The 25,507-nt window shown below is 46.7% G+C and overlaps 1 protein-coding gene across 2 annotated transcripts in view; it reads right to left on the bottom strand.

The window, feature by feature from the left end:
- Positions 1 to 25,507, bottom strand: part of Arsg (arylsulfatase G) — a 112,973-nt gene that overhangs the window by 44,779 nt on the left and 42,687 nt on the right. For both annotated transcript variants that reach the window (XM_013037898.1, XM_013037899.1), the window contains exons 2-4: positions 23,619 to 24,342; positions 4,424 to 4,611; positions 231 to 278 (exon numbers count right to left, since the gene is read on the bottom strand). In XM_013037898.1, the coding sequence (XP_012893352.1) occupies positions 231 to 278; positions 4,424 to 4,611; positions 23,619 to 23,836 (454 nt within the window). In that variant the 5' untranslated portion in view covers positions 23,837 to 24,342. The remainder of the gene's footprint in view (positions 1 to 230; positions 279 to 4,423; positions 4,612 to 23,618; positions 24,343 to 25,507) is intronic.

Genomic DNA, 25,507 nt, shown 5'->3' with positions numbered 1-25,507 from the left:
GCACCACATAAGCAGAAAAAAGCCTGAAGTGGTGCCGTGGCTCAAGTGGTAGAGTGCTAGTCTTGAGCTGAAGAGCTGAGGGATAGCGCCCTGGCCCAGAGTTCAGCGCCCAGGACTGATCAAAAAAAAAAAAAAAGATGTGAGCCACCTGCCCCTGATTCAAACGTTAATAAGTCCTTTTACACACTCAATCTTCTTTTCTGTCTCCTAAGTAATGAAGCTATTCTTACCTCGGAAGTTGGGGTGATAAGAGCCATGGTGCCCAAGATGCCATTTACCTGTGCAAAAATAAAGAGACTTCAGAGGAATCCCCAGAGGGATGCCCACACGCTGAGTAGCCTGTCCCACACTCAGTTCTCCATCAGCTTCACGGCCAGCCAAGAAGGCAGACAAGCTGGCTTCATCTAGGACTGTCTAGGACCCACAGGGACTGAGCAAGAAAGACTCACAACGACGTAGGAAAGCCGCATGCAGAAGGGAGGCCAGGCCAGGCCAGCATGAGGAGCACCCTGAGCCTCTGCCCTCACAGAGGCTCACGCAGTAGCCACATATAGACCAGAGCAGTAGGCCCAGGATGCAGGTGCCCATGCTGCAGAGTCTCAAAGGCCCCTTCCCTCCTAGCTTCATCTCATCTTCCGCTCAAGGGCTGAGACACCCACAGTGTAGCAAATGAGAAAGCTCAGCCACCTGCTGCTCAGCTTGGTAAACGCATCAGGTCTGGGGAAGTAATTGGGGCCGCATGGCAGACTGACCAGGTCAGAACCTCTGATCTGTTCATTCCCTTTCAGGGTAAGACTCCAGGAAAATGAATCCCAAGGTGAGCAGTTAGAGAAAATGGGATACAAAGATCTAAACAGGGGCACAACTCAGAAACACAAAGGAAAGAAACTAACGGGTAACCAAAGGAGGGTGGCTAAGTAAATGATCAGATAGGGCCTCTATAAAAAAGTCTACCAACTCATTTTTTAAAGACAAATTCAATATTAACAATCAAATCAGGTGTGGTTGGTGGTGCACACCTATAATCCCAACACTCAAGAAGCTGAGGAAGGAGGGCTGAGAGTTTAAGGCCCACCGGGGCTAAATAGAGACCCTGTCTTGAAGAAGAAGGAGAAAGAGAAGGAGAAGAAGGAGCCTGGTAGGATGCTTCACTCCTGTAATCCTAGCTACATGAGAGGCAGAGATCAGGAGGATCATGGTTCAAGGCCAGCCCAAGAAAAAAAGTTAGTGAGACTCCATCTCAATCAGTAAGTTAGACATGATGGTACGTATCTGTGACCCCAGCGATGTGGGAGGCCATTGGTAGGAGGATCTCAGTCTGGGGTTGGCCCTGGCCAAAAAGTGAGACTCTACCTAGAAAATAATCTGAAAGCAAATAATAATAATAATAGGGGTTGGGAAGGTGGCTCAGCGGTAGAGTGCTTGCCTTGCATGCCTGAGGCCCTGGGTTCGATTCCTCAGCACCACATAAGCAAAAAGAAAAAAAAGCCAGAAGTGGCGCTGTGGCTCAAGTGGTAGAGCACTAGCCTTGAGCTGAAGAGCTGAGGGACAGCGCCCAGGCCCAGAGTTCAAGCCCCACAACTGGACCCCCCCCCAAAAAAGAAAAGAATCTGAAAGCAAATGATAATAATAATAATACTCTAAAAGCAAAAAGGGATAGGGGTGGCTCAGGCAGCAAATTCTCACCTAGCAAGCCCCAGGCCCTGAGTTCAAAACTCCAGAACTGCCAAAATAAAAAACAAAAAACAAAAACAGTCAGAGAATCTGGATGGGGCTCCGTGAGAGTCCCTTACTCTCTTCCTGCAACTGATCCACAGGTTTGAGAGGGAAAAAAAGAAAAATCTTAACAAAAATTTGGAAGACATGGATTTAGGCATGACATGGAAATACAAACTGATATCAAAATTATTATTTTAATTCCAAAATTATAATAAGGATGAAAAGTTGCTTCAATACTTTATTTTTTATGATTTATTCAGTGACATTTTTGTTGTTGTTATGTGGTACCAAGGAATTGAACCCAGGGCCTCATGCATGCGAGGCAAGCACTCTACCGCTAAGCCACCCAGTCCCATAAAAAAAAACAAAAAACAAAACTGTAAGGATAAACAAGGTAAGGTGAGGAGTTGAGTGGTATCCTAGACACAGATTAGTAGCACAGTGTGTGTGTTGTTTGTTTGTTTTCCGGTCATGGGGCCTGAACTCTGGGCCTGGGCGCTGTCCCTCAGCTCTTCAGCTCAAGGCTAGCGCTCTACCACTTGAGCCACAGCGCCACTTCCGGCTTTTTTCTTTTCTGCTTATGTGGTGCTGAGGAATCGAACCCAGGGCCTCAGGCATGCAAGGCAAGCGCTCTACCACTGAGCCACCTTCCCAGCCCGACAGTGTGAGTGTTGTGAAAGGGACTATTCTTTTAGCAGATTTTACCCTTTCCTCTAAGTGTGCTTTAGTTCATGATTTCAAAAATCTCCTTTCCAGGACAACCAAAGGAGAGAGGAGAGAGGGCAGGGTGGAAGCTGACCAGGGGTCCTGGGAGAGGCTGTTTTACTAGACAGGCACAAGGGGCGGGGTTTGTGGGATGGAGCCCCACCCCTATTTAGCATAGGCTTCTTGGCCACGCCCATCCTGGCAGTGCCTGTAAGTTGCCCCTCCCCCCCAGTGGGAACTGAGTGTGGTTGTTTTGGTGTCAATGTTGTTGGAGTAATTTTACCTTGGGGGATTGAGAAGGGGGAGAAAGAGACTGGAAAGAGAGGAGGCTGGATCTTAATTGGCCCCTCCTCCAACTGATGGAGGCTGGCCCTTCTGGGACAATACCACCCCTTCAGTTGGAGCACAATGACAAGAAATTCTTTAGGCCAGAGGAGGGGGTACAGACAACACTAGAGGTGCCAGGCCTTGATTCTGGTAAAGCAGCCTCCAACAGGTGAACAGGGGAGGCTGCAGGCACTGGTGGCTCATTCACAAGGGCCTTGGCTGTCACCTGCCGGTTGGCACACCCTCCCATGCCACTTCACTGCGGTGGAGAGAGGCAGGAATCCCGCTGGAGTGAGCTCTTTGAGTGACTAACAATCAGAGGCTGCCCCTGGGGAGGCTGGAGGGACGGCTGGGTTGTCTCAGCCTCTGCAGGAGGCCCATGGAAAAAGAAGGCAGCAGGCCCTCCAGACCCAGCCTCGATCCTGGTAGAGGCCAGGAAGCAAGGCCTCTCACCAGCCAGAAACAGTCCTGTCACTGCACAATTAAGAAACATCACATGCATGGAACACAGTAAATGTCAGCACTTAAAGACGTGACTTCACAATATGCATGCATGCATGCATGTATGTATGTACTACTTACATACACATGGATATACGTATGCCAAGACCTGGGAATGTGTTTTCTCTTCCTTCCTTCCTTTTTCTTCCATCCTTCATTCCTTCTTTTTCTTCTTTCCTTCCTTTTTTCCCTCCTTCCTTCCTTCCTGCCTGCCTTCCACCCTCCCTTCTTTCTTTTCCTTTCCCTCCTTCACTCCCATCCTCCCTTCTTCCCTCCATTCCTTTCTATGGCAATACTGAGAGCTTGAACTCAGGGCCTCATGCTTGCCAGACTCCCTAGATACTGCTGTGTGCTTCTAGCCCAGTTTGTGCTGGTTATTTTGAGATAGGGTTTCCCTTTCTACGTAGAGGGCCTGCCTGACCCTCAATCCACCTACTTTCAGGCTTCCCGTTGTCATTGGGATCACAAGCCTTGTCCCATCTTCTTTCTTCCCTGGGCTGGCCTGGAACTGCGAACCTACCCATCTCAACTAACCATGCAGTTCCACAGACAGACATACCACTGCACCCAGCTCTGGTTTGAGAATGGGTCTCAGGAACCTTTCTTCCTGGGCTGCCTTCAATCAGTGATCTTGCTGATCAGCTTCTCAACCTCTCAGGCATGGGCGACTGCCCTGGACTATTTGCTTTCTTGATCAAAGTAAGACACTGGAGGCTAGAACCCTTTCCTCTTACTTCTTGCTTCCTTGAGCCGAAGAACAGCCATGGGCATTGAGGTAGCAAGTACTAGGACAAAAGCCCATCCATTTTAGGGAGGGTGGCTTAGACCTTTAATCCTAGCTCCTAAGGGGGCTGAGTTCTGAGGATCACAGTTGGAGGCCACGCAGTCCCCTCTCCCACCCCCACGTAGGAAAGTCCATGAGACTCTTTATCGCCAATTAACCACCAAAAAGCCCGAAGTGGAGCTATGGCTCAAGCATTAGCACTGAGCAAAAAAGCTCAGGGACAACAACCAGGCCCTGAGTTCAAGCCCCAGTATTAACACACACACACACACACACACACACACACACACGAAAAAGAAAAAAGCAGACATGGGCAGAGAAGATAAAGGCTCTTCTGCAAGCAGGAAGCAGCCAGATAAACACAGAGGGCACAGCACCCAGCGTTACCTATCATGCCGGTGACATAGCCAGCCTGCCGCAGCACCTCAGCTAAGGTGGTCTCGTTGAGTGGAAGGCCCCCCACAGATGTGACCGCAAAGTTATGTGTGACTCCATTGCGAAGGCCAAGCCGGCCGGTGAGCAGGGAGGCTCGGGAGGGCGAGCAGGTGGAGGCCGCTGCGTGGAAGTCCACAAACCTGTGTGCAAAGGAATGAGATCAAGACCTTGACAGCCACATGAAGAGAAATCAAGAGACATGGCGACTCCCACTCAGTCCCTGAGATCCCAGTACCAGGAAAAGGCAGTCCAGAGAAGCAATGAAACCACTACCACACAGCAAATTCATATATATATATATATATATATATATATATATATATATATATATTCAATCAATCAATATATATATATATTCAATCAAACCTCTTCATTTGCAGATTCCATATTTCAAAGTAGCTTACTTACAAATGTAGGGGGCTAACCCTCAAATGAGTACTTGAGCCTCTTAGAATTATTCCTGGATAGACACAGAACTGCAAAATAAATAAATCAACAAATGACTTTGCCCAAAGGACAAATTGCCAGCTGAGGTGCAATGGTATGACTTCCTATTTCAGGTTGCACACCACAATGTCCCTTTTGCTGTGACATGTTTGTGTGTGTGTGTGTGTGTGTGTGTGTGTGTGTGTGTGTGGTGTGTGCATGTGTGCACAGCTTGAACTCAGGACCTCCTCTCACTCTCAAGTGGCTTTTTCGCTCAAGGCTGGTGTTCTACCACGTGAGCCACACCTTCAGTTCTGCTTTTAGTGGTTAATTGGAGATGAGTCTCATGGACTTTTCTGCATTGGCTGGCTTCTAACTGTAATCCTCAGATCTCAACCTCCATAATAGCTAGAATTACAGGCATGAGCCACCAATGAGTGCGAGATTAGACTTGGGCTTTTTGTTGGTAATTTTACCCCCAAAATGCTTCAAGTGAAGTGTTGAAGACTACTGTTCTGAAGCTCAAGCAGGCTGTGGTGTGCGCTTCACGGAGAAAATGATGTGTGAGATGTGCTCAGTGCTATTGTGGAGTTCAATCCTAAAGAATCAGAAATGGGCATTAAAGAAGTACAATGTCAGCCGGTGCCCATGGCTCATGCCTGTAATCCTTCCTAGCTATTCGGGAGGCTGAGATCTGAGGATTGTGGTTCAAAGCCAGCCCGGGCAGGAAAGTCATAAAACTCATCTCCAATTAACCACCAGAAAACTGGAAGTGGTGCTGTGGCTCAAGTGGTAGAATGCTAGCCTTGAGCTGAAGAGCTCAGGGACAGTGCCCAGGCCCAGTTCAAGCCCCACAACCAACAACAACAAAAGAAGTAAAATGTCTTTAAACAACACACTAAACATGACTGTGTATCTTTTTGGGGGGGAGGGTACTGGGGCTTAACTCAGGACCATTCTCTCACTTGGCTTTTTCACTAAAAACTAGTTCTGTACTATTCAAACCATTCCTCCAGCTCAGCCTTTTGCTGGTTAATTGGAGGTAAGAGTCTCATGGATTTGTCTGCCTAAGCTGACTGAACTGTGATCCTCAGATCTCAGACTCCAGAGTAGCTAGGATTACAGATATGAGCTACCAGCACCTATGGTTTAACTTTTGTATCATGGAAGTGTCTGATTTGAAAATAAATCAATTTAATTGCAAAGGAAAACTAAGCAGAACCTATTAAAAAAATAAAAGTGCAGCAAGCAAGCCCTACTATATAAAAACTTGCTAATAAGACCACCAGGAAAGCATCCTTTCAAGTGATATTAGCTGCACATCCAGCTAGATGTCCAAGTGGAATCTAATTGAAGGACCAATATTTTTCAGAACTATAAGAAGCCCAGAAGCTGTACCCTTCGTTGAAACATTGTTACTCAGATTTTGAAAATAATATATATACGTATATATCAGAATAAAGCAAATAAGTAATTATATTAATGTTCCTACAGGGAGCCAGGGTTTCAGTATGACAAAATAGAAACAAAGAGATAAAAGTAAAAGAAGATGAGTCCTACAACATGAAAATAACTCACAAGGTCCTCGTGGAGCTGAGGACACAGTACAGCAATAGAGACCTTTGTAGCATGCAAAGGCTCTAGCTTTGGTCTCCAGGACCACAAAAACAAATAGGTGGGTACCAGTGACTCACACCTATACCCTTAGCTACTCAGGAGACTGAGATCTGGAGGACTGTGGTTCAAAGTCACCAGTTCAGGCAGAAAATGCCTTGAAACTTTGTCTTCAATGAATAAGCAAAATGTTGAACTGGAAGCATGTCTCAAGTGGTAGAGCACTGATCTTGAGCAAGAAAGCCAAGCAACAGTTTGAGACACTTTGTTCAAGTCCTAGTACTAGCTAATTAATTACTTAATTAATTAAAAGAGAGGAAATGTTATTTTAAATGCATGAACATATATATTTCCTGGCCGCTATTAAGTGAAAGACTCCTCTGTCAATGAATATATTCCTGCCCAGTCCGCAAAAGGAATCAAAACTATGAGGAAAGGGAGTGAGTCTAGGGCATCTTGTAGCAGATTGCAAAAATCCAAAACAGGGGCTGGGAAGGTGGCTCAGTGGTAGAGCGCTTGCCTTGCATGCCTGAGGCCCTGGGTTCGATTCCTCAGCACCACATAAGCAAAAAAAAAAAGCCGGAAGTGGCGCTGTGGCTCAGGTGGTAGAGCGCTAGCCTTGAGCTGAAGAGCTGAGGGACAGCGCCCAGGCCCAGAGTTCAGGCCCCACGACCGGACCAAAAAAAAAAAAAATCCAAAACAGCTTCCAGAAAGATCTCAGAGAGGCTGCTGCTGGCCGGCCAAATCTGGGGCAATTTGGACATCAAAAGAATAACTACTATAGCTTACTATAAACCATGAATAAATAAAAATCCATGAACCTATACTGACATTAAAGTCATTTCTCACCACTGTAGAATAGAATACCAACTTCTGCTCTAGGAATTCATAATTAGATAGGGGCCAGTGGTTCATTCATACCTGTACTCCTTGCTATTCAGAAGACTGAGATCTGAGGACCAAGGTTCAAAGCCAGCCCAAGGAGCAAAGTCTGTGAGATTCTTATCTCCAGTTAAGCAGCAAAAAGCTAGAAGTGGAGCTGCTGCTTAAGTGGTAGAGAACCAGCTTTGAGTAAACAAGCTATGAGACAGCCCTGAGTTCAAGCCCTAGTACGTACACACACACACACACACACACACACACACACACATCATAATTAAAAGGAAAAGAGTTAAAGGTTTACCTGGACCCACTGGAATAAACATATCATTACTAGGCAATGAGGGATAGCGGCTTGTGCCCACAGAAGGGGCGGATAGGGTTAGAAAGCCACCAGTTCTTCAGCCTCCTGTATAACAACTGATGATCAGTGGAGACAGGTATTCATTTAGGGTCATCCTCAGGCCACTTACAAATTGGACAGAACTGACAATTAGCTCCTTATAAAGTGATTCAATCTAGTGTTGCTAGTCATAGGCCCCTGACCTCTCGTGTCTCCTGGCAGGATACAATATGAAGTTTATAAAATCAAAGAGTCTCACCAAAAATCATTTAACTGAACCTAATCAAACTTCAGGAGGTAACTTCCAGGTTAAAGGAAATACAGCTACTGGGAGAACAAATTAAATGCCACCACGAGGAAATGAATGAGCAAGTGCATACCCAGGGTGCTTCTACAAGACAAAAAGTCAATGCCAAGTCAGGTGCCAGAGGCTCAACCTGTAATCCTTAGCTACAGAGGAGGCTGAGATCTGAGGATCAAGGTTCAAAAACCAATCCAGGCAGACAAATCTGTTAAATTCTTATGTCCGATTAACCAACAAAAAGCTGGAAGTGGAGATGCGGCTCAAGTGCCAGTCTTGAGCAAAAAAGCCAAGCGAGAATGTAAGGCTTTGAATTCAAGTAGGGGGGGGAGAGAGAGAGAGAGAGAGATGGAGAGAGAAGAGAAGAGAGAGGTAGAGAGAGAGAGAGAGAAGTCAATGTTGTGGGGGAAAAAATGGAAAAATGTGGCTGAGGATGGGTGATGTTCTACGTGAAGGGAAACCAAAGAGACAAAAGGAATAATCATCCACCATGCTTGACTAGGTCTCACTTCAAATAAACTAACAGTATATCTGGGGAGGTAATTAAGGAAGCTTTAATGTGGACTGAGTGTAAGACAGTAAAGAGTCCTTGTTGGTCTTCGAGTACAATAACAAGATTATGCACAGATGGCTATGTTCGCATCTTCAGAGTGCATTCTACAGTATTTGTAGCGAAGGAATATGATGAGAAAAAATGATTCAGAGAAAAAAAACATCATAATGTATAGATGGAACAAATATAAACCAAACCAGCCAAAAAGAATAATGCCTGTCTCTTTACTGGACACAAAATGGGTATTTATAAAATGTGGGCTCATCAGACAATACCAGTGCTCTTTTTGTTTCTTGGCAACATATCAAGTCTTGCTAAAGAGACCTGGGTCTTCAGCAATCCCACTTTTGGGCATTTACCCAAATGTTCACAAACAAGACCACACTAAAGCTACCAGCACAACTATGTTTATTGCAGCATTATTTACTATAGCTAAGATTTGGAACCAACTCAGATGCCCCTCAGAAGATGAATGGATCAAGAAAATGTGGTATATATACACAATGGAATTCTATGCCTCCATCAGAAAGAATGACATTGCCCCATTTGTTAGGAAATGGAAAGACTTGGAAAAAATTATATTAAGTGAAGTAAGCCAGATCCAAAGAAACAGGTCCCATGGTTTCCATTAGTTGCAATATCTACTATATGTCTGAGTCCAAGCAGAAAAAGTCAGATAAGGTGATGTTAGAGAAATGAACCCTAAGATATGTATTCAAATGTTTTTTTTCTTTCATGTGATTGTTTCTAACACATTTATAAGATTATTTCTTTGTTGCTTTGTATGTCCCTCCCCCACAGTATAACCCCTGCTTTCACTGTATTTGATGTCGGTATAATTTGTGGAGGGGAAGGGGAAAAACAACTCGTTTAAATAGGGATACAGGTGGACCTATTGCAACAATGAGATGTACAAGTCGTTATGTTGAAAACGAATTTTACGACTTTGGTGGGGGGGAAGGATTGGGTGGGGGGGTAGGATGGGAAGGGATGGGAAGGGGAAACAAAGGAGGAGGCTACAATGCTTGATACGAAATGTACTCATTATCTTACCCATGTAATTGTAACCCCTCTGTACAGTATTTTCACAATTTAAAAAAAAAAAGAGAGAGAGACCTGGGTCTTAGTGGCAGGAGATGGGCCGATCTGAACCCTTTCCTCCCTTCCTCCTCTCCCTTCCTTTTCTACTTTCCTCTTTATTCCTCTCTTCAGCCCCTGCTGGCTTCCAACTCAAGATCTTCCTGCCTCTGCTTCCTTATTGCTCAGATAATAGTATATGCCATCACACTCACCTCTGACACTGTGTGTGTGTGTGTGTGTGTGTGTGTGTGTGTGATAATACCAGGGTTTGAACTCAGTACCTCAAACTCCCACTGGATTTGCTTGCTCACAGCTAGTGATCCACTTGAGCCACACCTCCAGTCCAACATTTAACTAGTTACTTGGAGATGGAGCTTTGTGGCTTTTTCTGCCCCTGCTGACTTCAAACCACTATCCTCCAGGTTGGTGTGTACCACTGGAGCCTGGCTTCCTGACAACATTTCAGGTGACAAAGCAAAGACATTCTCAGAGAGCAGGAAAATCACAGTGTGAGAGCGCAGCCCCGCCTGTCTGGAAGTGGGCTCAGCCCTCCAGCCACATTCTGGGAAGCAGGTCTGAGGATATCTCCATCTGACAGAATGAGGGCAGGGAAGGCATCTATGCCAACAGGCACTGAGCTGGGGGAGGCCCTCCCTCTAGAGCCACAGGGAGCTCCTGGGCTCAGCCAGCACTTCCCTCCTGACCCTCAGGCTCTTGCAGACTTGGAAAAAACACTCCTTCCTCCAATCTGCATTCCCAGGCCTGCGGGCCTTCCAGTGCAGCCCCAGGAGTTAGGCCTGCAGGGATTACCCAGACCAAACTATGGGTGCAAAGGCCAACACCCCTGATGTTGATGTTGCAAGATCAACATCTAAGCACCTTCTGAGGACCAGTAGCAAGTGTTGTCCTTAGCATGCCAACACATAGCCAGGCACCAGTGGCTCATGCCTGTAATTCTAGCTACTCAGGAGGCTGAGATCTGAGGATTGTAGTTCAAAGCCAGCTGGGGCAGGAAAGTCTGTGAGACTCTTTTTTTTTTTTTGGTTGTGGGGCTTGAACTCTGGGCTGTCCCTCAGCTCTTCAGCTCAAGGCTACCACTTGAGCCATTCACCACTTCCCATATTCTGAGTGGTTTATTGGAGATAAGACTCTCACAGAGTTTCCTGACTGGGCTGGCTTTGAACCATGATCCTTAGATCTCATCCTCCTGAGTAGCTAGGATTACAGGCCTGAGCTACTAGTGCCCAGCTTCTGTGAAACTCTTATCTCTAATAAACCACCAGAAAACTGGAAGTGGTGCTATAGCTCAAGTGGTAGAGCACAAGCCTTGAGCTAAAGAGCCTCAGGGACAGCACCCAGGCCCAGAATTCAAGCCCCACAACCAGAAAAATAATTGCCAAAACATCCCAGCCCTGGCTCATACCTTAGTTCCCTAAACAAAATCATTTCCAAGCCTGGCCTATTCCCTGAGATAGAAACACACTGACCCTCTTCACTCCCATTCCCAACTGGTCTCATTACTCTATGAGCAACTGTTGCTCCCTGGGCTGACTCTGGTTTAAAGTTTTTGTTCCAAATGGATAGCTCAAGTTTACTAGTGACATCTCTTTATACAAGCCAGCAGAATCAACTCCACAATCTATAGGGCCCAGGGAAAAATGAAAAGGCAGGACCCCATGTTCAAACGCTAACAAACATGGTCTCAGGAGGCTGAGATCTGAGAGGATCAAGGTTCAAAGCCAGCCTAGGAAAAAAAGGTTATGAGAATCTTATCAGAGCACTAGCCTTGAGCAAAAGAGCCAGGCAAGAAAGCAATGCCCTGAGTTCAAATTCCAGTACACACACACACACACACACACACACACACACACACACACAACATGGCAACAGTAAAGCATCCAATTCAAAGCAAGGTTCTTCTAAGTTCAGTCTCTGTGCCCCTCCCTGAACCACATGTCCATAAAGCAAGCATAACAGCATCAACCAGGACTTAAATCATAGTTCATGCTGTAGCCCACTAGACTTCTCCAGAGTTGGGGAAGAAATCACTGTTGGTCTTTTTTGTGTGTACGCTGATACTGGAACTTGAACCCAGGGTTTGGGCACTGTCCCTTAGGTTTTTCACTCAAGGCTGCATTCTAGCACTTGAGCCATATCTCTGCTTTGGGTTTTTTGCTGCTTAGTTAAGAGTCTTACAGACTTTCCTGCTGGGGCTGGCTTTGAATCTCAATTCTCAGATCTCAGCCTCCTGAGTAGCAAGGATTACAGGCATGAGCCACTGGGGCTCAACTTAGAAAACGTGTGCTTTAAGACAAACTTGACACATGATTGGGCTGGCTGCCAAAAGAACTGCAGATGCCTCCCCTAGTCTGTTGGAAGTTCGGGTCCTATTTTGTCACTCATAGTAAGTCTTTAAGTTTTCCTGGAGTTGAGAAAAGTCAAGAGTAGTGAAGGTCCTATCAAAGTCTACCCTGTTCCTTGGAGTCCACTAATAGGGAAGGGAGAAAAAGTCCCCTCTAGGGGGAATCTGACACAGCCCGGGTTCCATCGCTATCCACTCAGATGTATTAGAGCTAAGTCGGCTGTGTCTCCTCTACCAACCTGAGATAATAATATTCCTGCTGGCCCATGTGAGGCAGGGGAGGCCCAGGCCACTGGGAGTTCCAAGACTGTCGGGAGCTGGCTCTGCACAACTCTAGGGGCAGTGATCTCCTCAGCATACCACAACGAAAACCTTTGGGGCCTGGACCCAACTGGAGCCCCAAGCCGGATACATCCCCAGGAGCCTTGGTAGAGGTACAAATAGCACTAATGTCCTTGTTTAATACCAATCTGGATCCCATCACCCAAGGTCAACCTCATGCTTCCCAAAGCTTTTGCTCCCCTCCAGCCACTCCCTTCTCTTCTTTCTAGAATGTCCCCAAGTTTATTCCTGCCTCAGGCCTGTGTGTGTGTGTGTGTGTGTGTGTGGACACTTTGCTCTGGTCTCTATGTGACTGACCACTGGGCCCCAGTTCAAATTTCACCTCTTGGAGGAGGCCTTTCGTTCTTTGCCCTTGGCTTATCTCCCCTTATCTTGAGATCCACAGATCTGTCTGCTTGTGTGATGCCCGCCCTCTGGTCCTAAATAGTCACAGCATGTCTGCCACCTCCCCTGCAGCCCCAGGACTGGTTCCTCTACTTGGTGAGGCCTGGTTCTTCTGGTTGGGCTGGACAGACGTGCCACTGCCATTGGCTTGCTTGCTTCCCTGGGCTCTCTGCAGACTTGTCCGGGGGGGGGGGGGAGGGGGGAAGGACACACAGATATGAAGACGCCACAGGGCATTCTTCCCTTTGCTGATCACAGTGCCACCCCACAGATACATGGACATCGCTTCTACCTAGATCTGTTGGTGGTGTTCAACCAACTACAACCCAGCTATCTGGGGGCGGGGGGTGGGGGGAAGAAGGCAGCATACAAAGCAACGGAAGCCTTCCCATTAACCAGGCTCCAATCTAACAGAAGGGTGAAGATGTATGCAGTTCACAAGAAAGATATGCTGAGCCGGGCGCTGGTGGCTCACGCCTGTAATACTAGCTACTCAGGAGGCTGAGATCTGAGGATCACGGTTCAAAGCCAGCCCGGGCAGGAGAGACCGTGAGACTCCTATCTCCAATAAACTACCAGAAAACCGGAAGTGGCGCTGTAGCTCAAGTGGTAGAGCGCTCGCCTTGAGCTGAAGAGCTGAGGGACAGTGCCCAGGCCCAGAGTTCAAGCCCCATGACCAACAAAAAAAAAAAAAAAAAAGAAAGATATGCTGGAATTCAAGCCAGGTACTCGTAGCTCATACCTATAACCCTAATTATTCGGGAGGCTGAGCACAAGAAGGATAGCATTTTGAGGCAAGCTTAAGCAGAAAAGTTAATGAGATCCCCTTCTCAACCTATAGCTGAACATAGTCCATGTGCCTGCTATGGTGGCTACAAGGAAGGCTGAGATTGGAGGGATCGTGGCAGAGAAATCTGCAAGACTCTACCTCTGCTGAGGAAAGCTGGGTGTGGTGGCGCAAGCCTGAGATCCCAGCGACAACAAGAAGTCTCAAAGTAGGCAGTGCAGGTAGCTGCTGGAGTGGGAAGCAAAACCATAGCCTAAAAACAACCAGGGAAAACCAGCCATGGCTCAACAGTATCATAGAAGACAAGCAAACACAAGGTCCGAGTTCAAACCCCAGTAACCAGCACAAGATAGAGAGAAAGACAGAGAGAGGGGGGAAGGAGGGAGAAGAAGACACGTTGAAGTTCAAATTCCCAGTACCTCAGATGAGTGAGTTCCAATGAAGTCACACCAGAGTAGAGTGGGGTCTTTATCCAATAGAACCAGTGTCCTTGTTAGGAGAGGTGAGATGCCCAAAAATAGTGTCATGGTAAGAAGCAGAGACACACAGAGGGAAGATGGCAAGCTGTCAAAAGCCAAGGAATTCCTGGGGCCAGCAGAAGCTAAAAGAAAAAAAGCAATGAGCTGGGTATTAGTAGCTCACGCCTGTAGTCCCAGCTACTCAGGGAGCTGAGATCTGAGGATTGTGGTTCAAAGCCAGCCTGGGTAGGAAAGTCCGTGAGACTCTTATCACCAGTGAACTACATGGAGTCATCATAGCAGCATTAAGTAACTAATAACCACCTTATACAAGGCCGAAGTCTCTACCCAGTAGAATTCTTATTCCTGGAAGATCTTGAACCCCAACTTTCCCCACACCCCACACAATATAGTAGCTCAATAGCTCAATTTTGCTGGTCCCTCAGCATCCCTTCCAAATTCCTACCCATCCCCCATACCTCACCCTTGTCACAAAGTCTTTCCTTGTCTCCCTAGAGATGAGCCTTACCATTGACTTGTAGAGCCAGTGAAACAATCCCACGGCCCTCTCATGGTGAAGGGAGACACTTCTCTGGCAGTATCAGAGCATTTTAGAGATGAGAACGCAGAAACAGAGAGCTGAAATACTAGCCTAAGTTCACATGGCTGGTGTGACACAGAGCGATCTTACACCACTGTTTCTAATCATTGTACTACCACGATTGTAGACAGTAGATGACAGAGCTAGAATCTGAACCTAGGCCGACTCAACCCAAGTCTTCCCCACTACAGAGCCATCTGAGGGAAAGCTGAACTAGCAGACCATTACAAGATGGCCATTACCCAGGTGGCAACGAGGCCATCATCACGTCATGGGAGCTGACATTAGCATGGAAGGTTCTGATTCACTCGTGGTGATGTGAATCGTGAGAGCCTAACTCAAGCACACAAGAGAGCACATAACCCACATGACACTGAGCAAGACACAGCAAGGCCATGTCCCAACTCACACTGGAACTGGAGTGTCAGTATAGTCAACAAGCTTTCTTCCTAAGCACGTTACATGGGAAATCAGAGCCCAAAGTTTGCCTCTGTAAGGGTGAAGTTCATTCATGCTACAGGACCAGGCAACAGGGCTTTTGTCCACTGTAGATTAATTTCTTTCTTTCTTTTTCTTTTTCAAACCCATACTGGGGCTATCCTAGAACTCAGGGCCAGGGTGCTGTCTCTTAGCTTTTTCACTCAAGGCTGGTGCTTTACCATTTTAGTCACACCTCCACTTCCAGCTTTTTAGAGCTTAAAGATAAAGAGTCTCACAGACTTTTTGCCTAGGCTTGCTTCAAACCACGATCCTCAGACTCAGCCTCCTGAGAAGCTAGGATTATAGGCATGATCAATCAATCCACTAGTACCTGGCTGGACTGATTTTTGACAAAGGGTCTGTAATACTCAAAAACACCATTATTTCTTTATTTCTGACTACTGTGGATTACATATTTGTATTCCCTAAAAATTCAGTATGGAAGCTTTAGCCACCAATGTGCTGGTATCTGGAGGTGGGGTTCTTGGAAGGTTAATTAGATTTAGAATGGGTCCTGAAAACTGAGTCTTCATGAAGGGGAAAAAAAGGACCACAGCTCTTTCTCTTTGCCTTATGAAAACAGCATCGAGGGGAAAGAAAAGCCTTCTAAATAACGAGGCCATTTTAGTTTATTAATTAATCCCTGCCAAATAGAGGCAGTGCCAGAAGAGGAGGGTAGGCTATGCTAGGGGCGGGGGTGGGTAAAATGCAGGATAAGTTTACATTTTAGGGGAGGCCAATGGAGGGGGACAGTGAGAGGTGGTCATCCGTAAGCCAGGAAGCGGGGCCTCACTAGAACCCACCCATGCTGGCACTCTGATCACGGACTTCTCCCTCCCAAAAGGTGAGAAATGTTTGTCACTTAAGACATCCAGTCTGTGGGTTTGTTGTTACAGCTGCCTGATACCTTCAGCAGTGCCAAGAATACCTTACTTGAATGTCCTTCCTTCTGCTCCCCGTGTGTGGGCTCTCCCTGGGCAGGATTAATGCCTCTCAGCTCCTTGGGGAGACTATATCCCATCTCTCCAGCAAGACACAGCTACCTTGCAGATTGTCCATTCTATAAGGATGGGCTTTAGAGGTTCAAACTCCTAGTCGGAAGCACAGTGCTTTGGTGGGCCAGGACTACTCTAGCAATTTCTGTTGGAGAGAAACTCGGGTTATTTGATTGGAAAAAAACTTGTTGGCCCGTTTTTTTCACCTAATCACTTAAGCTAAATGCTCTGGGGCCTGAGTTGCTTGCCCATGGTATGTTAAAGTTCGTAGCTAAACTCTCACAAGCAATTTATTCCCTTTATTTTCAGATCTTTGGAAAGCCTCTATCAAACTCCCTTTAGAACTAACCTGTGTATTATACACACACATGCATACACACACACTCACACATACACACACACACACACACACACACACACACACACACACACCTCTACTCCCCCTTCTTGGCACTGTCTCTATTCCACAGGGACTAATTAATAAGCTAACAAGGCCTTGTTATTTGGAAAGGGCTTTTTGTGTTGTTGTTGTTTTTTTCCCCCAAATCTATCTGGGCAGGCTCAGGCCGGTTCACCAACAGGGGTCCTCATTAAAATCTGAAGGACCAAAGCTAGAAATGCAAGGCCAGACAGTAACAAGAAAATCAGCACAAATTAAGACACGGCCAGACAGAAACCAAAGCAACTTGCCATTGCATAAATTACACATCCTAAGAGCCAGGGAAGAGGTTGGTTGGAAAGACTGCCACTAAAGAGCCCCGGAGCGACAGAACATTGCAAAATTAAGTATGGCCGGCTTTCATATACAGAGAATTAAAAAAAAAATAGAGGAGGATGCTTCATGTGGTAACTCTCTTAATTACTATGTGACCAGAATAAAAATGATTCTGGCTCTATTCATAATTTAAAGGCTAGGGAGAGTGAAACAGAGTTTAAAATTCATTGGCTTTTAAACCAGGCACTGGTGACTCACCCCTGGAATCACAGCTACTCAGGAGGCTGAGATCTAAGGATCATGGTTAAAGGCCATCCCAGGTTTTGTTTTGTTTTTTTTAAGTCCAAGAGATTCTTATCTCCAATTAACCAACAAAAAGGCAGCAGAAGCGAAGATGTAGATCAAGTGGTAGAGTGCCAGCCTTGAGCAAAAAAGCCAAGCAGGAACAATGTGAATTCCAGTAAGACACAGGCACCTGGGTGCCACCAGCACAGGCATCTCTCTCCATCATGAGGACGCTAAGTGAAAGTTCAAAAGGATGCTATAATGTGCCCTCTGTCTTCCCTAGTACACTGGAACATTCCATCAGCTGTAGCCCAAGGTCTTCAGTCTCTCTGGGCCCCCTACCTACCTTTAAGACCAAGCCCAAACTATAAGCATGCCCATGACGCGCTCCACCCAGTTGCCCGGCCATTGGCCCAGCCTTGCGCTCTCCTGCAAGCCCCCAGGAAAGCAAAGTGATTGTTTGGATTGTGGATGTGTTGCCAGGGGGAAGGCTAAATGCAAGGACCTTCCAGATCCTTCACTCCTGCCTTCCCCCGTCTGCATACTCTTCTCTCCTTTATCTGGCTAATTCCTAGGTTACCGTTAGATTCCAGCTTAGGACCATATAGATAACCATTATGCATTCCTCTAGGCTTGTCTTTCTCCTCCTGTTCCACACCACAGAGTCTTTAACATGGATTCTCTGTCTGAGCTTTACCAATCAGAAGGTGAAAAATCCAACACCAAGACCTTCCCTTTCCTACCAGTGACCAATGCCTAGATGATGGGTTAAATCTGCCCCCAAAGCCAGGTACTCTGACTAGTTGTTATAAAGGTGCCTAGGTTCTGAGATGTATAAGAGAATCTGCCCTTCTGCATTTGGGGGGAGGTACCAGGGATTTGAACTCACAACCTTGCCCTTGCTAGGGGCCCTACTGCTGAGCCCGGCACTCAGCTACTCACACTTTAAGCCCTTCCTCCCCCTCCCCCCCCCGCTCCCCATCACCAGGTAGGGTTTGGGGGTTTTTTTGGTTGGTCATTGGGCTTGAACTCTAGGCCTGAGCGCTGTCCCTCAGCTCTTCAGCTCAAGGCAAATGCTCTACCATTGAACCACAGCGCCACTTCTGGTTTTCTGGTGGTTAACTGGAGATAAGAGTCTCATGGACTTTCCTGTCTGGGCTGGCTTTGAACCATGATCCTCAGATCTCAGTCTCATGAATAGCTAGGATTACAGGTGTGAGCCACTGGTACCCGGCTCAGGTAGGGTTTTATACTTTCACCCAGGCTGTATTTGGACCCCAATCCTCCTACCTCTACAGCTAGGATTACAGTGTATCACCATGCCCAGCTGCCTCCTACATTCTTGTCTTCATTTGCCTGCCAGCATTTGCCTCATGGCCACCTCAGGAAAGCTTCACTGTTGAAGAATGACTCCTCTGGAAGACCTATAGAGGAATGGACAACAGCCAAGTGGATGGGCTACTTGGAACAGGAACTTGGTAGGGACGTCAAGGCTCTGCCAGTTAGTAATTCAGTTCCTTTTCTCTTCTCCAAGGTCAGCTACCATCCAGTCACTGTGTTTTCCCATCTCTTAAGCCCTCCTATTTGTTGAGTGCTCACTGCCCAAGTTGGCAGGTAGGCGATACACAACTTTCATGCTCTTCTGACCTATTTACCCAAGGCACAAAGATGCCAAGCCGCCTGTCCCACAATGCAGATGGTACACAGAGCAGATAGAATGGAAACTCCCAAAGCCAACAACTCAGTGTTAAGAGTGAAGGTCAGAGGAAATGAAGGCTTCTCCAAATGGGAATCCTCTCAGTCCTATACCTAAGCTGCCTTATGGGGGTGGGGGTGGGCACAGTGTGGGGAGACTGAAGTGGAAGGATTACATGATGGGGGAAGGTCTTCCTCTCTCCAGTACCAGTCTCCTTTAGAATGTTTTTTCTAGCTAAGCATGGTGGTGTATGCCTATAATTCCAGCATTCAGGAAGCCAAGGCAGGAGGATCCTGTTTGAGGCCAATTTGGGCTAAATAATAAGACTCATGAACTTGTACCAGCTGTACAGGTTCACGTCTATAATGCTAGCTACTCAGGAGGCTGAGATCTGAGGATCGTGACACAAAACCAGCCCAGGCAGGAAAGTCCATGAAACTCTTATCTCCAATTGACTGCTAGCAAACTGGAAGAGCACTAGCCTTGAGTGAAAAAGCTCAGAGACAGCACCCAGGCCCTGAGTTCAAGCCCCATGACCAACCAAAGAAAAGAAAAAAGAAAAGACCCAGCCACTGATATAATCTGAGCTATTCTGCAAGGCTGAGGTCTGAGGCTCACAGTTCAAAGCCTAACTCAGGCAAGATAAATCCAAGAGACTCGTATCACTAATTAACTAGCAAAAATCTGGAAGTGGATCTGTGGCTCAAGTGGTAGAACACCAGCTTTAAGCAAAAAAAAGCTAAGGGTCAGTGCCCAGGCAGAGTTCAACCCCTAGTATCAGCACCAAAAAAAAAAAATTCTCTGTCCTTGCTTCCATAGTATGCGCTAGAAAGCAAGACCTGGCCAGTGGCCAGCAGAGTGAGTCAGCTGAGTACCTGCCATCCTATAGATCACTGCAAACTCACCCCAGACAGCAGAGTGGCTGCAAAAAAAAACAAAAACCAAGTGTCCCAAGAGGGCTGCCACATGCCTGCCAAAAAAGCCAACGTTGAAAGCACAAGTCAAGGCAGGTGTTTGGCTGGATCGACAGCTCAGTTCATTCTTCTCCAAGGCCTCTTCAGAAGCAGCCTCAAATCCCTGGGCACCAGTGACCTTTGAGTGGTGAAGATTATTGACCTCTGACACGGTGCCTAGAGCTTCTAGAGGCAGCTACGTTGGCATCGGCATCGGCATGACTCAGCTGGGGGAGAGGGAGGGAGAGCAAGGTGCAAAGAGGAGACACTGCTGATCCATGCACACAAGTAATCACCAGACACTGGCAGCTGCACACTGAGTCTTCCAGGCACACATTTCACCTGAGTGGCAAGTGGGTTTGGCTGGCTAAGACCACCTCTCACCACTGGTTATTCGTCTCTCCCATGAGACATTTGCTAGACAGTTCTACTGATGTGCGGTGATGTACTGCAATTCCTCCTCACGGTAAGCCTGTCACGGAGATTGCTCTTCTCATCCCACTGTACACATGAGCAGACTGAGGCTCAGCAAGGGTAGGTAACAAGTGTCACATAACCAGGAAGAACCAGGCCGGCCCAGGCCCCAGAAGTTCACATCTGTGATCCTAGCAACATAGGAGGCTGAGATATTATGATCAGGATTCAAAGCCAGCCCAGGCAGAAGTCAGTGATACTCTTATCTCCAATTAATCACCCAAAGGCCAAAAGTAGAACTTGAAGCTCAAATGGTAGAGCACCAGGCTTGAGCAAGAAAGCTAAGGAACAGTGCCCAGGACCTAAGTTGAAGCACTAGTATTGATAAAACCAACCAACAAAAAAGAGTCCATTCAAAGATGCTAAAAAAAAAAAAAGGCATTTTTCTCAAGTCATGCCGAAACCCTACTTAGCAATGAGTTCATGTCTGAAAGCCATGGTTCCTGGGAATACGCAGAGGAGAGACCAGACCTCACAGCAAGCCTGGCCTTCCTGTCTACAAGGCCCAGAATGCAAAACCATCGACCTTAGGCCCGGACAGCTGTCTACCTGGCCACCACCACAGGCTCAGACGGACAGAGTATGTTCACATAGGGGAGCCTACCAAACCGGGTTTGCTCCTGAGCCCTGAGGTACCCCTTCTGCTCAAGATGATGTTCTGAATGGGAGAATCTCTGGGACAGAGATCTAAACCCAGCTTAAATATAAGGCCTGTCTCTCCCCTAGCCTGCTGACGTTGAAAGCGGTCCTTCTTGACAATGGCGTAAGTGCAGTGAGGATTAATTCTCTCCCCAGGAAAGACTTCCGTGTCCAAAATCTGAGACATCTCATTTAAGACCATGAGTTCCTAAAGCTACTGTTTTATGAGATGGGGGTCTCACAAAGCAGCCAGACCAGCCTCAGACTCAAGATCCTCCTGCCTCCATCTCCCAGGGATGAGTTTAAAGGCATGCACTGCCATGCCCAGCTCCGAAGTCCATTTCTCTTGATGAACGGTTCTGTTCATTGTTCATCATGTGAGAGAACCTGTGCCTGTGTCAGGAATATAAGAGGGTGGGAGATACTGCACTTTCCTCTTTCTTTCTTTCTTTTTCTTTCTTTGTGTGTGTGTCAGTCATGGGACCTTAACTCAGAGCCTGGGCACCGTCCCTGAGCTTTCTGGCTCAAGGTTAGTGCTCTAATACTGTGAGCCACAGTGCCACTTCCAGTTTTCTGGAGGCAAATTGGAGATAAGAGTCTCATGGACTTTCCTGCCTGGGCTGGCTTTTCACCCTGATCCTCAGATCTCAGCCTCCTGAATAGCTAGGATGACAAGTGTGAGCCACCAGTGTCTGGCTTGCACTTTCCTTCTTGAAGCTCAGAGAAAGAGGAGCGTTTTCTGTGTGTCTGTGCTGCTCTCGTAACAAATTACAACTGGGCAGCCAGAAAGCCAGAAGTCTGAAATGAAGACATTAGCCGTTTTTGGTGGCTGCCACAGTTCTTAGTACAAACACAGCCAATCCCATCTCTACTTTCTCCCTGTGTCTCTGTGTCCACCCTTTGGCAGATAACGACCCCAGTCGTTGGATTTAGGTGGTTTGCCCTAAATTCATTATGATATCATGAAAATCCTTGGCATTTATTAAGACCAACTTTCCAAATGAGGTCACATTCTGATGTTTTGAATTTGATGTTCTGATCAATCTGATGGGGGAAGGGAGGCAGCTTCACCCGAACACAGGCAGACAAAGTTGAAAGCCATCACCCTGAGACGCTGCAAGGTCAGGGTACAGCTGAGGTACCTTGGGATACCGGCTCTGAGGAGCCCAAGAGTCAGGGTCTTACGTGGTGAGCAGCCATCAGTGAAACAGGAAGTAACAGTGCACAGGATGAGCTCACCACCTAGGTGAGGCCCGCCACGGGGAAATGACAATGCAAGAGAGCTGGGAGATAGAGGGTGAAGAAATCCAGGTTGTGAGATCATACAGAGCTTAGGGCTACAAAAAGGCTCCAAAGGATGGGAAGCAGAGAAAGTGATCCAAGAAAGTTCACGATGACTGAGGTGAGAAAAAAAAAGGCTGAACGCGATAGAGACCAGATGTGGCTATCTTTCTACCCAGGTGTGTCTACCTCAGAGGAAAAGATCTGAGCTTGGGGCTGCAAGTGGCTGCAACTCTATAGAGATTCTCCATGGGCTATTCGGAGCAGCTAGAATGATTTCCCAACCCAAATGGAGTCATATAGTAATACAACACAGATGGAATCCATACTGGCCAACTCATCCACATCAGCCAGAAAAACAACACAAAAGTCAACTGGGCTTGGTGACGCATGCCTGTAATCCCAGCACTCAGGAGGCTGAGTTAGGAGGATCAAAAATGTCTCAAGGCAAAAAAACAATTTTTTTTTAAATGTAGATGTTGGCCAGCTCTGACACTTGTTCTCCATCTGTGTGGAAAAAGCAGGGAAACGTTCCAGTCCCACTCCATAGACATGCAACCTCAACTCTATAGTGGTCGTGTGCATCTTAACTGTTCATTCATCATGTCCACTCACAAACGAGCATGTGCACCCATGGCTCTCAGCTGCTTTTCAAAGTTTTCTCCCCCGAGCCATCAGGCTGAGTTCTTCATCCTCCCCTTTATAAACTCCAAGAACTCTAAACACAGACTCATGTATGACTCCATTGTAAAATTCTTACTTTTCTCTTGAAAAGGGAAAAAAATTATCTATGACTCAATTGCAATTCTTTTTTTTTTTTTTTTTTGTCGGTCGTGGGGCTTGAACACTGTCCCTCAGCTCTTCAGCTCAAGGCGAGCGCTCTACCACTTGAGCTACAGCGCCACTTATGGATTTCTGGTGGTTTATTGGAGATTAGAATTTCACGGACTTTCCTGCCCAGGCTGGCTTTGAACCACGATCCTCAGATCTCAGCCTCCTGAGTAGCTAGGATTACAGGCGTGAGCCACCAGTGCCCGGCTCAATTGCAATTCTTACATGCCGTTTAACCTGTCTCCTCTGCCAAGTGAGTAACTTGAAGGCAACGATTTCTGTCTTGTCCACCTCTGTACTTCCAGCTTCTAATGTATCTGTACACTCCACATAGGTTGGATGGATGGATTAGGTAGGTGGGTAGGCAGATGGATGGATATGTAGAGTAGATAGGATAGTGGGGTGGATAGATGGATAGATGGATGGATGGGTAAATGAATGGTTGGGTGAATGAATAAATGAATGGAAAAATAGATGGGTGAGTGGGTGGATGGATGAGTGGATGGATGGATGGATGGGTAGATGGGTAGATAATGGATGATTTTCTTCATGCTGGCAAGCTGGTTTTAAACCAGATGAATAAGTAATAAAACAACATGCAGCCACATGATTTAAGAACTGGGTGGAGACATCCACAGAGATGTGAGCTTGGCATCTTCAACACTCACCTCATTCCTTCCGAAGCCATCTTATCCAGGTTGGGGGTGTCCTTTGTCTCTGCCCAATTTGCTCCCAGGTCACCCCATCCCATATCATCAGCCAAGATGATCACGATATTTGGTTTCTGGCCCATCTTTTTCCCACGGATCCCAAAGTCCACAAGAGGGTAAAAAAATCCAGAGAAACTCACTCCCACCAACAAAACTTTCAGAGAAAGCCAGCCCATGCTGGTAAGCAGCTTCCCTCTGTCGGCTGCAAAGGTGAACCACTGCTAGGGATTCCCCCTCAGTGCTCTGTCTGCAGGAAGTCCCCGGGGAGCAGGTGCAGTGTGTGTGACTAGTAATGGCAGTGTTAATGATGAAGGTGTTACAGAGATGGTTGGGGCTACAGAAATGAGGACTCCATCTGAAACCCTAATCCCAGAGAGTCAGGAGACTTGTAAATCACTGGAAGTTCCTCTCCATAGGAGCTGCTTCACCACTGCAGCTTCACACGATGACCACAAACACGTGCAACTATTAGACGCCACAGTCAGCAACTGCTCTTTGACCAGGCAGCAAATCACCGCTCGAGGATGTTAAGAGTCACAGCCCAAGCCCTGTATCTGTGTGAGACTCCATCTGGTGCCTGTCGGATACATTCTCCCATCTGAACACCTGAATGTTCTAGAAGCCGCAGTCAGCCCCAAATGAGTTTCTAAGTTCCAGATGGTTGAGGTTTCTGTCAGGTTTCCTGAAAGAACAAAAATTGACAAGAAAACAGTGTTAAAACTGCCAGTGCAGCTGTGTTTTATCCAGTAGCTTAGGAAATAATCATTTTTCCACGCCAACAGATGTTTTCCTTCTTATTTGAATATTTAACGGGCTCATCAGTTTCTTCCACCTGAAATGCCATGACAATAATATTTGCAATGGACCTCTAGTTACAGGGTCAGAAGTAATATGAGAGATGACTTCTCTCAACCCACGCACAGTGTAGATGGGAGGTGGAGGCCCAGCGTTCTTGGTGGGGAAAGAAGGCTCGGCCCCCCAACTCTGCTAAATCCCAGTGCATCCCCTCTTGCTACCACGTGCCTCTGATTCACAAGAAATCCCCAAATTAATTGTGACTTGGTTAAACTCACTGAGAATTCTAAAAGGTTAGATCATTAGGATTAAGACACAAGTCTTTGTAATATTCATGCTCTAACCTAACCATTTTCAGCCAGTGGCTCACACCTGTAATTCCAGCTACTCAGGAGACGGAGATTGAAGGAGTAGAGTTGAAGCCAGCCCAGGCAGGAAAAGGCTAGAAGAATTTTTTTTTTTAAACCTCCAATTAACTACCAAAAAGCTGAACATGGTGCTGTGGCTGAAGTGGCAGAATGGTAGCCATGACACAAAAGCTCAGGGACAGCATCCAGGCCCTGAGTTCAAGCCCCAGGACCAACACCTACACACACACACACACACACACACACACACACACAAATACACAAACACACACTTGATAGAAATTAATTTGGGGGCGAAGTGGTGATGTGGCTCAAGTGGTAGAGTGCTCGCCTTGAACTGAAGAGCTCAGAGACAGCGCCCAGGCCCAGAGTTCAAGCCCCCCAACCAACAAAGAAAAAAGAAAAAAAGAAATTAATTTGGGAGAAAAAGAGGACATGTAGCAACAAAATTAATAATAGAATCTAGGTGGTAGCAATATGGCTATTCACTGTACTCTCAACTTGCATATGTTTGGAATTAAATGTAAAAAATGATTTCAAAAAATTTTCCTGGAAATATGTCCCTTTTCACCCTAATTATGTAATTTTTTTTTTTTTTTTTGCCAGTCATGGTGCCTGAACTCTGGGCCTGGGCACTGTCCCTCAGCTCTTCAGCTCAAGGCTAGCGCTCTACCACTTGAGCCA

Source organism: Dipodomys ordii, unplaced genomic scaffold, assembly GCF_000151885.1.
Source record: "Dipodomys ordii isolate 6190 unplaced genomic scaffold, Dord_2.0 Scaffold7, whole genome shotgun sequence".
Taxonomy (NCBI): domain Eukaryota; kingdom Metazoa; phylum Chordata; class Mammalia; order Rodentia; family Heteromyidae; genus Dipodomys; species Dipodomys ordii.
The sequence above is the reverse complement of the archived record's forward strand: the minus strand, read 5'-3'. Positions and strand labels throughout refer to the sequence as shown.